Source organism: Schistocerca piceifrons, chromosome 3 (genome assembly GCF_021461385.2).
Source record: "Schistocerca piceifrons isolate TAMUIC-IGC-003096 chromosome 3, iqSchPice1.1, whole genome shotgun sequence".
Taxonomy (NCBI): Eukaryota; Metazoa; Arthropoda; class Insecta; order Orthoptera; family Acrididae; genus Schistocerca; species Schistocerca piceifrons.
Window position 1 is genome coordinate 106998470 of NC_060140.1, and position 14547 is coordinate 107013016.

A 14547-nucleotide genomic window follows, 5' to 3' on the forward strand; every position below is an offset into this window, starting at 1 on the left:
ACCAATTGAAAACATCTGGTCAATGGTGGCCGAGCAACTGGCTCGTCACAATATGCCAGTCACTACTCTTAATGAACTGTGGTATCGTGTTGAAGCTGCCTGGGCAGCTGTACCTGTACACGTCATCGAAGTTCTGTTTGACTCAATACCCAGGCATATCAAGGCCGTTATTACGGCCAGAGGTGGTTGTTCTGGGTACTGATTTATCAGTATCTACGCACCCAAATTGCGTGAAAATGTAATCACATGTTAGTTCTAGTATAATATATTTGTCCAATGAATACCCGTTTATCATCTGCATTTCTTCTTGGTGTAGCAATTTTAATGGCCAGTAGTGTAAATCACAAATGCTGATTAACTAAACATTAGTTTATGCACAGGACAATGATAGCTTCTGAAAATTCTCAAAATGGCACATGATACAATCAATGAAAGATTATGCAGAAGCAATGCAAACAGTAAAGTATATGAATCTAGAACTGCAAATCAGAACAACTTTTATATATAAATAATGTGCTAAATTACAAGGATTCTTTTACTTAGCTGTTTCTGTGCCAACTCCTACTCTGACATGCCAAAGAAGAACACTACAGTGTGAGTCTGTCTCAATCAAAATCACTAAGATGTGCAGCACCAACAAAGCATGTCTTCTGCCTGTTGCAGCTAACAATGATGCCTTCCCATTTTTTTCCTAAATGTTTGAAAAAAATAGCTTACAACAGAATACTAAACCATCCTCCCGTGAATAATATTTTAACAACTGCTCAGTTTGGCTTGTGTAAAGGTTTCTCTATTGAGAATGCAATATATGATCTCTCAAACTCAATACGAGTAGAACAGCAAAAATTAGCCTATTCACATTTCCTGTGACCTGCCAAAGCCTTTGACAGTTAGAATATATAACTGTGCCAGGGAAACCAGGAAACAAAGAGTCGCACTAGCAAAGGAATAAGATTAATTCAGAGAGGGGAACATTAAGTATGGTGTGGCACAAGTTTGGTGCTTGGCCCACTCCTATTTTTGGTCTAGATAAACGATTTACCAGGTAAATTGGAGGAATCTTCAAATACAGCCTTCCAAACACATAAAAATGACTTACAGGTACCAGAACTAGAGATCAATACGCATAACTGGATGTGTGAAGTCTCTGGGTATCGAGATGGATAGTAAACTGAGATGGTACCAGCATGTGGACAAGTTTATCAAAAAGGTCAGTTCTCCCTGCTTTGCACTCAAAAATCATGCATTTGGTGGACCTGTAGACAAGATTGCTAGCATACTTTCACTCAATTCTATTCTGTGTCAAAATCTTCTGGAACATTGCAGCTACAGTGAAAAAAAGTGTTTGTTCAATAGAAGTGTCGAATAAGAAAATAGTGCAAAGTTGCTAAAAATTTACTCACCAAGTATTGGCAGGAGGAAACACTTATGAAGGTTAAAGAAACATGCTGACTTTTGTAGGCAGTGGATCATTCTTCTGGCAGAGAGGTTGAAGGGGAAGGAAGAAGGGCAAAGGAAAAGCCTTTCCTTCTCATCCTGCCTGGTAGGTCTCCCCTGACCCAGGTATCTGGGCGCCTTTTCCGAACTCTCCCCATTTCGTAAACCTCACTGGTTCTTTTGCTTCATCCCTCTTCCTTCCTCTTCAACACTTCTGCCAGAAGAAGGAGACACTGGCTCTCAAGAGTGTCATTGTTCACTCTATGTTCTTAGTAGCAACCTAATCTGGATGCTGCTCAAACTGATTTAGTTTGGTGATACACACATGGGTAGATTGGTAATGTGACTTAATGCAATTAACACAAGGCTTTTTTATGTTTGTGATAACACTCAAAGATTTTCAAAGCCTACATTATCAATAGAAGATGCTTATTAACAATTCTCCAGAATAGGACGTCTGTCAAGTGGAATTCAAATAACAAGATACTGCACACAAGGCAGACAATCATTTATGATTTTACATATGACACGTCAGACTGGCCATCAGAAGAAACACCTTTCTAATTAACACATTTATAGAATGCCATACAGAGATAGTATCTTCTTTCAAAATAATTCTGTACATGAATCTAATATAAAAATATTACATATCATTGAATCACATAATCAACGTTTCTAATGTAACTACAAGGTTTATCACTTGTGCACAGAATAATCCACAGCTAGCTTTCTGTTATCAACTTTTAAATACCAGATATCCTTTTAACTAAAAAAATGAAAGATATTCATCCCTAATATTTGTAATATACTTCTGGAATTATATTCAAATATATCTATTTCCAGCTTCCACGGCCAGTATATCTAAAGAAAACATTAAAAGAGGGAGAGGTCATATTTATCCCACTGGTAGCAGCATAAATAATATTGCATATAACTTGCTCCTGCTGCTAGCAGACAAATAGAGAAACAATTAATATCTGTCTCCAGTTGCCCAAAAATGTGGCCCTTGACTATCTAATCATAAATGATGTGATAAGCTCCATGCTATGCATTGTTAACAGTACCTGATCACAACACCACAGGACTTCAACAAAGCTGACTTTTATGTGATTAGTGACTGCTATTTTGACCAGGTGTCAAATAATACTATAGTAGATGCCATTTTGCCCAGGCTGCTCCAACTACTGCCACATGATTGTATTTGCTTTTTGTCATAAGTATTCTGTTAGCAGGCTAAGACTGTCATTTACTATCAGAAAACTTTAGACCTCGTACACAAAAAACTAATTTTTCCTGTAGCTGCTCATGCTACAGCCCTTCCATGATTTATCATTTCTCAGAACTCTTTTTTACTATTGTTTTCTTCTCAACTCACCTACAAGGCCTATAGCCTGTTCTGCAGCATTCTATGTTACTTTACGTTTGGATTCATCCTCCTCTAGTTCACTTAATAGGTCAAATCTGTTGGTCAAATCATGTTTACTATCTTTTACCCTAGTCTTATCTCTCTTTCCCAAATTCTCCATCTATGTGATGGACAGAAGTCATCTTCTCATTTAGCGATTTTTCTGTCCCCTTCTGTCATTATCTACATTGGATTGCGAGGTCTGTCTAGGTATTTTAAGAAATAGGAGAGAAAGGGGGGGAGGGGGGATGTTATAAATGACATTCGCTTTGGTGTGGGGAGAATATTAGGTATTATGAACCTTGTTTCATGCTGTGAGTTCAGAAAATCAAAGATCTGCTGAAGAAGTTGTATAATGCATTGTAGAAGAAGATCATACCGGCTAATGGGACATAGACTACTTTATAGTTTGAGAGAAATCACCAGTACCAGAGATTTCTGAGATTGCCTAGGGCACCTGTTTCTGAACAGTTTAACCTGTACACTGAAGAGTGTGCAGAAGAATCCCCACTCTCTCTACCCAGTCATATCACAAGGAGCACTTTCAGGCTGTTTCCCAATGTTATGCCAACCCTTCCATATTGACAACATAGTGCTCAGAAACACATGAGAATGTTTACTCTCCACAAAATGCATTAACAGTATACGAAATACAGATATTAATAATAAACATAATTAGTGCAAAAAAACATACCCAAACAGAATTAATGTCAATCACCACACACTAAACTTCTAGATAGGGAACTGACTGTTAGTGTGCCCTGTACAGCAGGTAAGGCGTTGCTGTGGGAGAGTGAAAAGTTCTTATCGCTCATCCAACTGCTCAAGTGGACCCAGCTCTCATTTACAGAAAAAAAAAAAAATAAAGCGACAAAGGATTTTGGGGGGCAATGAAGAGGAGGGGAGGGAATAAGGGGAAAATATTTGCTCTTTCTATCTTCTTACAATGAATTCAAGGAACTGGACAGTTACTGTTGAATCAGAGCTGATGTACGAAAGTTAAGGCTGGGGTAAAAGTAAGTGAAATACATGCATTTGAGTCCCTGAAGTGGTACATGAGATAATCTCTCTTCCCTCCTTTTGGGTGACAATTATAATGAAGGGCAGGAAAATTTCTGCATTTTTGCATTCAATAGTAATGATAACAATGTGCTACTCACCATGCCAGGCTGTTCCAGCACAAGTGACTGGCCATGGGTAGTTGTGTACCCATGGTCAGAATGGGCAGGAGTGGACAAACGCTGATATCTGGGTAATCAGGGAGCTGGGACATAGCTTGTGCTAGGTATTGAGAGCCCACAGGGAGGGAAGGCCAGATGGCTTGTGCACACACAGAATACAAGAAACAGGTTGCCTGGTTGGTAGCCTACACTACCTTCGCATGCATATGGGTAAGCTGGTGGGTGCATAGAGGTGTGGGACAGTGTTGGAATGGTCTGCACTACACTATGTCATTCCTCCCCTAATAATTACTGCAGTAAGCAGCACGCTCAGTATGTCATACCACTTTATAAAAAGATCAATAGTAATTTCACTGCATGTTTAAAAAGCTATTTTCCATAACCAAAGCACACTTTACAGAGTGCTTGTGGAAATAGGAACTAATTTCATCAGACATGGAATCATATTTACCTGTAGATGTTTACTTCTAGGAAGTGACATAACTATTATGATACAAGACATGGAAACTTTTAGCATGAGAACTACAGTACTAACATTATATTGCTACAGTCACAGTTTGAATGAATCTTCTCATGGAAATCGTTTTTTAAGTAGCCATAAAATATCCCCAAACCAACAATCATTGTAAATAATCCAACCCTTACTGGGGACCAAACAACCCAGCAAAAACTCCAATAGAGTTGATTGCAAATCTTCAATAAAAATGACAGTTAAAAAGACTTAATACCACTGCTAAGTAAAGCATGTTAATATACTGTGATAACTACTTAAGCACTGAAACAATTTTAGTTATTGATTATTTGTCTTCAACATTATATCATAAAAAAATTACCTGTGGAACTAAGTTTTTCTACTTGGCCAATGACTTTTGCATCTTCTTCAGTAATAAGTTTTTGCACATCTGCTACATCATTCGGATTCACTATTAAAACAACACCTATGCCACAATTGAAGGTTCTTAACATCTCTGTTTCACTTACTCCACCTGCAACAGCAATATAGTTTTCATTTCAGCACAAGATCTATAGCATGACCTTAACAAGTATTACACAATCATTGGGACAATTGGTGTTCCCTACAAGAAAAGCAAAGGAGGAGGATTATAGTTTAGTTTCCCCATTACTGGTAGTGATTGATGTAGTTATGCCTCAGACTCAAAATAATTAATATAAGACAGAAGATATATTTGAAGCAGCTTAATTGAAAAGTTTGCGTTTCAAGCATACTTGCCCCTAACTAGGACAATATTTTGTACTGAAATCAGTGGCAGCTCTAACTATACATTCAGATAATTTCACCCATTGCTTGTTTGTGGACCCATGTTTGTTTCAGTTATCACATACTTTTGCCTATATCAGTTTTTTTCTGTTATTTATTATATAGGATTAAAATTCAAGAGAAAGGATATCAATTATAAGATTTGCTGACAACATCGCTATCCTCTGTGAAAGTGAGGAAGTGTTACAGAACCTGTTGAACAAATGAAGAGCCTCAGAAATGAAATATGTGAAAAACTTTACATCATCAAAACTGGAGACAATGAAATAAATGAAATGAAGGATTTATAAAACCTTGGAAGCAAATTCTGCACGATGGACACAACAACAAACTTAACATCAAATTTACGGACCACATAGTAAATGAAATCCAGAAAGATGTAAGAAGCAGATTACCACACTCAGTGAGAATATTCCTCACCAAAAGAATATAGGTTTCTGCTGCAACTACCAATTTTGTGTGTGCCGCTTCATAGTTCTTGCGTGAAGTTTGTGCTTGATTCAGCCTACTAATATGACAGCAGCCTGCCGACTGCACCCCCTGTTGAAACTAATGAATACAGGGGCTGGAGTGGTAAGTTCCACTAGCCACTTGTGGGTAGCTAATTGTATTGTACCTTATCTTCCATGTGTGTGTACTGCTCAAGCAATAAATTAGAGTGTTCAATACTTCCAATGTTGCCTGCATACCATGATGCACAAGAAAACTGGGACACTTACAAAAAATATCTGTGGCAACATTTCTAGGCATTTGGGGTAACAGATATAAACTTGTGCAAGGCCCTTTTTTGCCATGGATTTCACCTCGTGGGTATCAGTTGTTGTGTCAGCTTGCCCCCTTAGAAGACTCTCAAGTCTTTCTTTTGATCAGATGTTTGAGTTATGTTCTACCTATCACTGTAAACATACTTATACTGTTCCTGCTCGTGTGGAGTTTTACCATTGCCAAAGCAGTCATACAGGGCGTGGGTAGCAGAACTACATGGACTTAGCTGTCATCATAATTTTGTGACAAATGTTCATAAGGAATCCGATGCAGATCAAATGGTTCAAGACACAATTATACATTTTTCTCGTAATAGGGAAGTTCAAGAGCAAACTTTACAGTGTGCAACACCTATGCTTACACAAGTATTAAACATAGCTCTCACATTTGAAGTTTCATGAGCAGCAGGTAGTAAGATAGAAGCCTGGTGCAAAGCTTCAGAAATCAGTCCCTCCTCCCCCTCCCAGCATTCAATCAGTCTGCAATGAAATGGGGAAGCTTTTTGTAACGGCACAACCGACATCTCAGCTCCATATAGGTAATCGGCATTTGTGACAACAAGAGTCCAGTCACAACAGTTACAGCTTCGTGTGCTCTGTTGCCTTCATGCCCATACTGTTTCATTTAACATGAATAGACCATGCGTCCCAAGCGATGGACAACATGTAACAGGTGCTATAAGAAAGCAGACATTGTTTCTGTATGTAACTCCTCTCCAACAGTATGTCAGCAGTAATAGTGTCTCCAAGCAAGCTATACACTGAAGTGTGGCTGTGACTGCAGATGGACACAGGTGCAGCTGCTAAATTTGTGAATTCTTAGACTCATGTGGACTTGGGCTCTCCCCCTCTAATTCCTGTGTAATGGAGGCTGGTGAGTTATAACAAACAACAGATCCCAAATTCTTGGACAGTTTTTGCACATGCGACTCACAAGGCTGTGGTTCATTCATTAGCATCACTAGTTGTGAACAATGCTGACACTGGAAATCTGTTTCGTTTGGACACTTTTAAACTGTTTCAATTCTCCATCGATGATTAAGTGCTTTAGGTTTCTGATCAAGTTCCATATCAACAGTTAGATGCTCTCTGTGCCAAATTTTCCTCTCTATTTTCTCCACGACAGGGTTGTGCAACACAATTTCAGGCTAATATTATCATGAAACAGCATGACCAACTACATTTTTTCCTGGGCCCACTCGGTACCAGTAACTTTACCGGATCAAGTAAAAGCAGAATTAGATTGTCTTTAATCCCTTGATGTTATTCATCCTCTTTTTACAGTGAAATGTCAGCACCATTGGCAATAATAAAAAAACCTATCATTAAATTATGCCTCTCCGGTGATTTTAAAAAACTATTAACACACAGTCAAGTACTGATACCTATATTTTGTCATGCCCTGATGAGTTGCTAGCAAAATTATTGGGGGCCATTATTTTTCAGGGGCTGACTTGGCAGAGGCATATTTACAGCTACTGTTCGACAAGGAATCTAAATGCCTTCTAGTAATCAATGCCCCCTTTGGGCTTTATCATTACCAATCTTTGCCTTTTGGTGTGGCAAACGCCACCAGCTATTTTTCATTACTTTTCAGATCAACTTATTCCATCAGTTCCAGGCTGCATCAACTATTTACATGACATAGTAATGCTTGGTGCCTTACAGAACCTTCATGCTCTATTTTCTATTTTACAGTCTGCAGGGTCAAAGTGTAATTCAATCAATTCACAGTTTTTCAACCATCCATTACTTACTTGTGTTTTGAAGTGTCGCATGCTGAAATCAAACCATTACACCAGCACAACGGTGCTATTGCCGCACTGCAACAGCCCATGTCCATCAAGGAATTACAGGCATTTTAGACAAAATTGCATACTAACACAAATTCATGCCTGATGCTGCTCCTGTGGCACAACCACTCCATGCAATATTATATAAAGATTTTCCTTTCCACGGGTCTCTGGCTTGTGTCTGGGCACTAAAGTTTTTGAAATTTAAGCTGTAGGTCACTTTTCAGCTGGGCCAGCACCTTGTGTTAGTGATAGACAGGTCTCAGTTTGCCATTGGCACTTTCCTTGCTCATAAGTACGTGGACAGCTCTGAACACCCTATTGCATATGGCTCTAAATCCTTAAATATAGTGCAACAGCGCTATTTTGAGATGGAGAAAGAGGCTTTGGCAATTGTGTATGTTCTAAAAACATTTCATATTTTTCTTTAAGGGTCTAAGTTTTGCCTTCAGTCTTTACCAGATAAAGCCGCACATCACTTACAGTGGTGGGCTCTTTTCCTTTCATGATATGATTATGAGATATATTTCAACCTACGGTGCAACATTAGGATGCAGACATGTTTTTGGACCAGGCAGTCAGCCCACAGTGTGCCACCGATAATGCAGCTTCCTGTGCTTCTTTGTCACCGTGGCCAGATCCATAGCCTTGAGAATGAATTCATATAAATTTTGTGGGATCTTTCTTAAATTTCTACTCAGTTGTTGCAACTGATGCTTACTGTAAGTTTCCCTGTGTTGTATGTTGTCTGTCTACTTTTTCAGTGGCAATAATCTCTGCTTTGTCAAAAATTTTTGCAATGCATACATTAGTTACTGACAAAAAAAAAAGAAAGAAAGAAAAGATGCTATATCTGCCACGTCACAGCTTCTCCTTTCCACCTCCATTGAATGGGGAAGCTGAATGACTAGTACAAACATTTAAAACTCAGATTATAAAATACATTTTGGATGTGTCACCAGAAGTAGCTCTTGACTGGTTCCTCACTACTTACGAGTTCACACATGTTGGGGATAAGTGTCTGGAAGAGTTTTCGCATGGCCATCAGCCCCAGACTCTGCTACATCTTCTTTGGCTGACACCAAGCCGTCTGCCGGTGCCGGCACCGTCACCGGCACCACGTTTCCAGCCTATCACAGCTGTTTGTGCTCACGGGTTTGGCCGCTGACCGAAACAGGCGGCACCAGTAATTGAGAGTATTCGTGGATGATGCACCTGCATTGTCGGCATGGCTGAGGGATGGGTGTCAGGAATATCAACCTGCTACAACCTTGTGTGGGCAGCTGTGCATTGGGTGCACTTCTGCCTTCGCTGCATCCCCGTCTGCCCAGCCATCTCCTGAATCACAGCCGGTACCCTCACTTTCTCTGCTGCTGCTCCCGCCATTTCTGCAACTGTCTCCTCTGCTGTGGGTGCCCCCTTCAGCTGCTGGGGACCACAGCCACCTCCATCGCAGCCGGCACCGAATATTCCGCTGCCTTTGCCACAATCTCCTTCCCTGGGGTTTGACTCAGATGTGGAAGGGGATGCTGCACCAGTGTCGCCTGTTGTTCCATACAGCCTCTCACAAAGGGAGGGGAGGGAGAGGTTGGGGAGCAGGCACCGCACCCGACCCTACGCGGCGATGGCAATGCATTGAGTGGCTCAACAACCTACGTTGACCACACAAGAGATGCATGTGAGCACAGTGGTCACTTCTTCAGAAAGGAAAGGGAGTGCTGTAACTACCAATTCTGTGTGTCCACCACTTCACTGTTCGCATGTGAACTTTGTGCTTCACTCCTAGTGGCCACTCGGCCTGCTAATACGACAGCAGTTGCGCATTCAGCCTGCTAGTTGTGCCCCCTGCTGGATCTAATGAATATATAGGCCAGAGTGCAAGCCTCCACCCGCCACTTATGTATACCTAATTGTGTTGTACGTTGTCTTCCACATGTGTGCACTGTACGAGCAGTAAATTACAGTGTTCTTGGGTTAGAACAGTTTCAACTTCGTGAAGATGTATTTGAGACTGTAGTCTGGAACACAGAATTGTGTGTAAGTGAATTATTGATTGTAGGAAAACTAGAAAAGGAAAGGTCAAACCATTTGAGATGTGGTATTACAGAAGTATGTTGAAAATTAAGTGGACTGATAAGGTAGGAAATGAGGTAGTTTTCCAAAGAACTTGCAAGAAAAGAAATATGTAGTAAACAAACTAAATGATGGTATAGGATTGCAGGACATGGACGATTAAGTATGGTTTGGACATGAATCCACATAAATGAATGGCAAGTATACCAATGACATACTTTGCGATATCAAGAGACGAAAGAAGATTGAGATACCAACCTAGTGAAAAGCGGGTGATGACACCAGAAAACACACTGGAGCAACATGAATTCTTATAGCTGAAGACTAGATGAGGCCTTTTTATCCAGAACTGAATGTTGAATATATAGTTCAAACTAAGCCCACCAAAATTAATTGCAGTAGCCAGATATCAATAAAAATACACTCCTGGAAATGGAAAAAAGAACACATTGACACCGGTGTGTCAGACCCACCATACTTGCTCCAGACACTGCGAGAGGGCTGTACAAGCAATGATCACACGCACGGCACAGCAGACACATCAGGAACCGCGGTGTTGGCCGTCGAATGGCGCTAGCTGCGCAGCATTTGTGCACTGCCGCCGTCAGTGTCAGCCAGTTTGCCGTGGCATACGGAGCTCCATCGCAGTCTTTAACACTGGTAGCATGCCGCGACAGCGTGGACGTGAACCGTATGTGCAGTTAACGGACTTTGAGCGAGGGCATATAGTGGGCATGCGGGAGGCCGGGTGGACATACCGCCGAATTGCTCAACACGTGGGGCGTGAGGTCTCCACAGTACATCGATGTTGTCGCCAGTGGTCGGCGGAAGGTGCACGTGCCCGTCGACCTGGGACCGGACCGCAGCGACGCACGGATGCACGCCAAGACCGTAGGATCCTACGCAGTGCCGTAGGGGACCGCACCGCCACTTCCCAGCAAATTAGGGACACTGTTGCTCCTGGGGTATCGGCGAGGACCATTCGCAACCATCTCCATGAAGCTAGGCTACGGTCCCGCACACCGTTAGGCCGTCTTCCGCTCACGCCCCAACATCGTGCAGCCCACCTCCAGTGGTGTCGCGACAGGCGTGAATGGAGGGACGAATGGAGACGTGTCGTCTTCAGCGATGAGAGTCGCTTCTGCCTTGGTGCCAATGATGGTCGTATGCGTGTTTGGCGTCGTGCAGGTGAGCGCCACAATCAGGACTGCATACGACCAAGGCACACAGGGCCAACACCCGGCATCATGGTGTGGGGAGCGATCTCCTACACTGGCCGTACACCATTGGTGATCGTCGAGGGGACACTGAATAGTGCACGGTACATCCAAACTGTCATCGAACCCATCGTTCTACCATTCCTAGACCGGCAAGGGAACTTGCTGTTCCAACAGGACAATGCACGTCCGCATGTATCCCGTGCCACCCAACGTGCTCTAGAAGGTGTAAGTCAACTACCCTGGCCAGCAAGATCTCCGGATCTGTCCCCCATTGAGCATGTTTGGGACTGGATGAAGCGTCGTCTCACGCGGTCTGCACGTCCAGCACGAACGCTGGTCCAACTGAGGCGCCAGGTGGAAATGGCATGGCAAGCCGTTCCACAGGACTACATCCAGCATCTCTACGATCGTCTCCATGGGAGAATAGCAGCCTGCATTGCTGCGAAAGGTGGATATACACTGCACTAGTGCCGACATTGTGCATGCTCTGTTGCCTGTGTCTATGTGCCTGTGGTTCTGTCAGTGTGATCATGTGATGTATCTGACCCCAGGAATGTGTCAATAAAGTTTCCCCTTCCTGGGACAATGAATTCACGGTGTTCTTATTTCAATTTCCAGGAGTGTATAAGCAGCCAATGAATGTTTTAAAAACAGAACCTATTAACTAATTTTACCAACAAATTAGCTTTATCATTTGATAAGCAAATTTCAACTCATTCATAATTATGAAACTATCAGTTTAAAAAAATGTAACAGCACAATTCCTAGGTAAATATAGTTTTGATTAATTGTGAAGTAAGACTGAAAATCACTGCCTACCTGCTGCTGCTATCCAACCGAAGACAGGAGGTATTTCCCAAGAAGCAGCATCCAATCTTACTCCAGTGCCATCAGGCAATACACGGGGTATATTTTCAATCAGCCCACCACCTGTTATGTGAGCCAGAGCTTTGACTTTTCCACTCTGTAGTACTTTCAGCAAGCCCTTCACATAAATTTTTGTTGGTGTTAAGAATTCTTCACCTACAATGAGACAATGACATTCACTAAAATTTTCTGTCATACCTTGCTACCAGTTTGATATAGTACTGCAGTTGATCATTAAACATTGGAATGGGTTCTATCAAATATTACAAGCCTAAGTTAAGTCTTTCAGGGCAAGGCTACTGTTGTAACATTGTACAGACACAATATCAGAAGTAACGCCAAACAAGTTTTATTCTGCTCCACATGAAGAGATTGATTGTAACACTGAACAAAGTATAGAACAGCACAAAGTATCGTAACTATACATCACACCAATAAAAAGTCTCTTAGGTAAATCTGCAATAAGCAAGTAAACATAGGTGAGGCTGAGGGCCCAGGATGCCAGGCTTATACTGGGCTGTTGTTCACTTGGTACGGCACTTGCTGTGCCGCTTGTCCAGGTTGTGAGGCGACCTCTCAACACCAGCCGTTGAGGCACTTAGATTGCACACTATTTGATTACATGAACTCACACTATAGGATTACAACAGCAACCAATTGTGTACTGTGGATTTGGATGAAATTTTTCACACGTCCAACCTTTGCTGCACCGAATGTTGTAAAAAAATGACCAACTTTAGCAGTTCTTCCACATAAAATGAATAAAATTATTTACGATATTAAAATGCTGGTTGTGTTGTCAAAAAGATATTTTATCTAATGAAGAAAGTTTTCGCAAGATGAACAGATAGATTTAACCTTTCAGAGCATTGTGCACTCACCACTAGTCTATGAGACTAGATCACCAAGCAAGTGCAGTTATTGGGATTTATATACCACAAAAAACTATATCAGTTTTCTCAAAAACTTTTGAGAGTTTAATCAAAAGCTGAAATACAGGTCTATTAAAAAAAAAATGAAACAATGGAAAATCCAAGATGGAATAATGACAATATTACGAAAAGATAGTTGCTACTCACCATGTAACAGAGATGCTGAGTCACAGATAGGCACAACAAAAAGACTGTAAAACAAGTTAAATTTGTTAAATGATTAAAGCCTGTGCAAAATTTCATCCAAATCAGCAATTCACAGTTGGTATCCCTCCCTTGTCAGTTACAAATGAAGATAAAAATGTGTAGAGTAAAAACAAAGAAATGGCAGCAGTTGAGTTTAAGATGTTGACAATTCAATTCATGCAGTCATACAACAATTATTACCAGAAAAAAACCATGAATGGGCATGACAAAATGAGAAGAAGAGAGGCATACAGTTTAAAAACATTGCAAGATGGAAACTTGCCACATTATTATTAAACACATTGAAGCATTTATGAGGAAGTAATGATACTAAAAGTAATCTCATGAAAAGACACACTGATTTGAGAAAATTTTAAAATTGCAGATAAACACAATGGCTGACCAGTACTTATCTCCAGGTGTTGCAGATAAACAAATTCAAATGTTGAGCAAACTGTAGCTAGATTTGAGAACTGTTAGTGCCTCTCTCTGGGAGGAAAGAAGTGTAGGTATGTGAAGGAACAAACAATAAATCGGTTCCCTCTAACCCTGTGGTCTGACTGATCCATTTTCCTTTCAAACCTTTCCTCATCTATCCCTCTTTCCTTACAAAGGAAGAAACTAATGATTGAGAAAGTCAGGTATAGTTACTTTTCCTGCTGAATACGTTTAATGTCAGTAATTGGAATTACATTTCCTGAAGTGATGTACTGGCCAGACATTGTTTCCTTGTAACAAATGCAATCTTACATAAAATTTTTAAAAAAATTGATATTGAATGAAAAAGAAAAATACATGTCAACATCAGAAGAATGTAAAGTGTTAATATTCTGAAAATATCTTTAAAGAAACAATGGCCATTGACAAAAAGGTAAAGATCAAACTACATCACTAAAAGAAAAGGCATTGACAGAACAATACAATAAAGGGGGAAAGTAACAAAACAATGAATGCAACAATCATAAAAATCTAGTTAAAGTTAGGAGCACAGATGGTTTAAAAGAAAGTGGAGATTGTAACTTTACTTTAACTTGAGACTATATGGAGAATGAATAATAAGAATGGAATACCGAGAGAAAATTTCTAAAAGTAAAAAAGGTATAAAGTAGGAATTCAAACTTTCTTCTGTATTGAGCAACCTACATATCAAAGAAGCAAAAAAGGAAATAAGATAAAGATTTAGGAGAGGGATTACAATTCAGGGTGAAAGGATATCATGACACAATTAACACAGAGTTGCAGGGCCTGTTTAACAGAACGAAGAGTCTAAGGAGCACAGAAAATGGATCAAGAGTAAACTAAAGAATGACAATAATACTGAGGAGCAGCAGGGATGAGAAATTGTTGGCCCCTAGACGCCTCACATACAAAACTGTTCATAATGACCTCATTCTGTTCATCCAGACTTTC

General features: G+C 40.6%; 1 protein-coding gene across 6 annotated transcripts in view; it reads right to left on the reverse strand.

Moving 5' to 3' along the window:
• Positions 1-14547, reverse strand: part of LOC124787739 (trifunctional purine biosynthetic protein adenosine-3) — a 111435-nt gene that overhangs the window by 44915 nt on the left and 51973 nt on the right. For all 6 annotated transcript variants that reach the window (XM_047254594.1, XM_047254600.1, XM_047254598.1 and 3 more), the window contains exons 13-14: positions 11972-12175; positions 4857-5009 (exon numbers count right to left, since the gene is read on the reverse strand). In XM_047254594.1, the coding sequence (XP_047110550.1) occupies positions 4857-5009; positions 11972-12175 (357 nt within the window). The remainder of the gene's footprint in view (positions 1-4856; positions 5010-11971; positions 12176-14547) is intronic.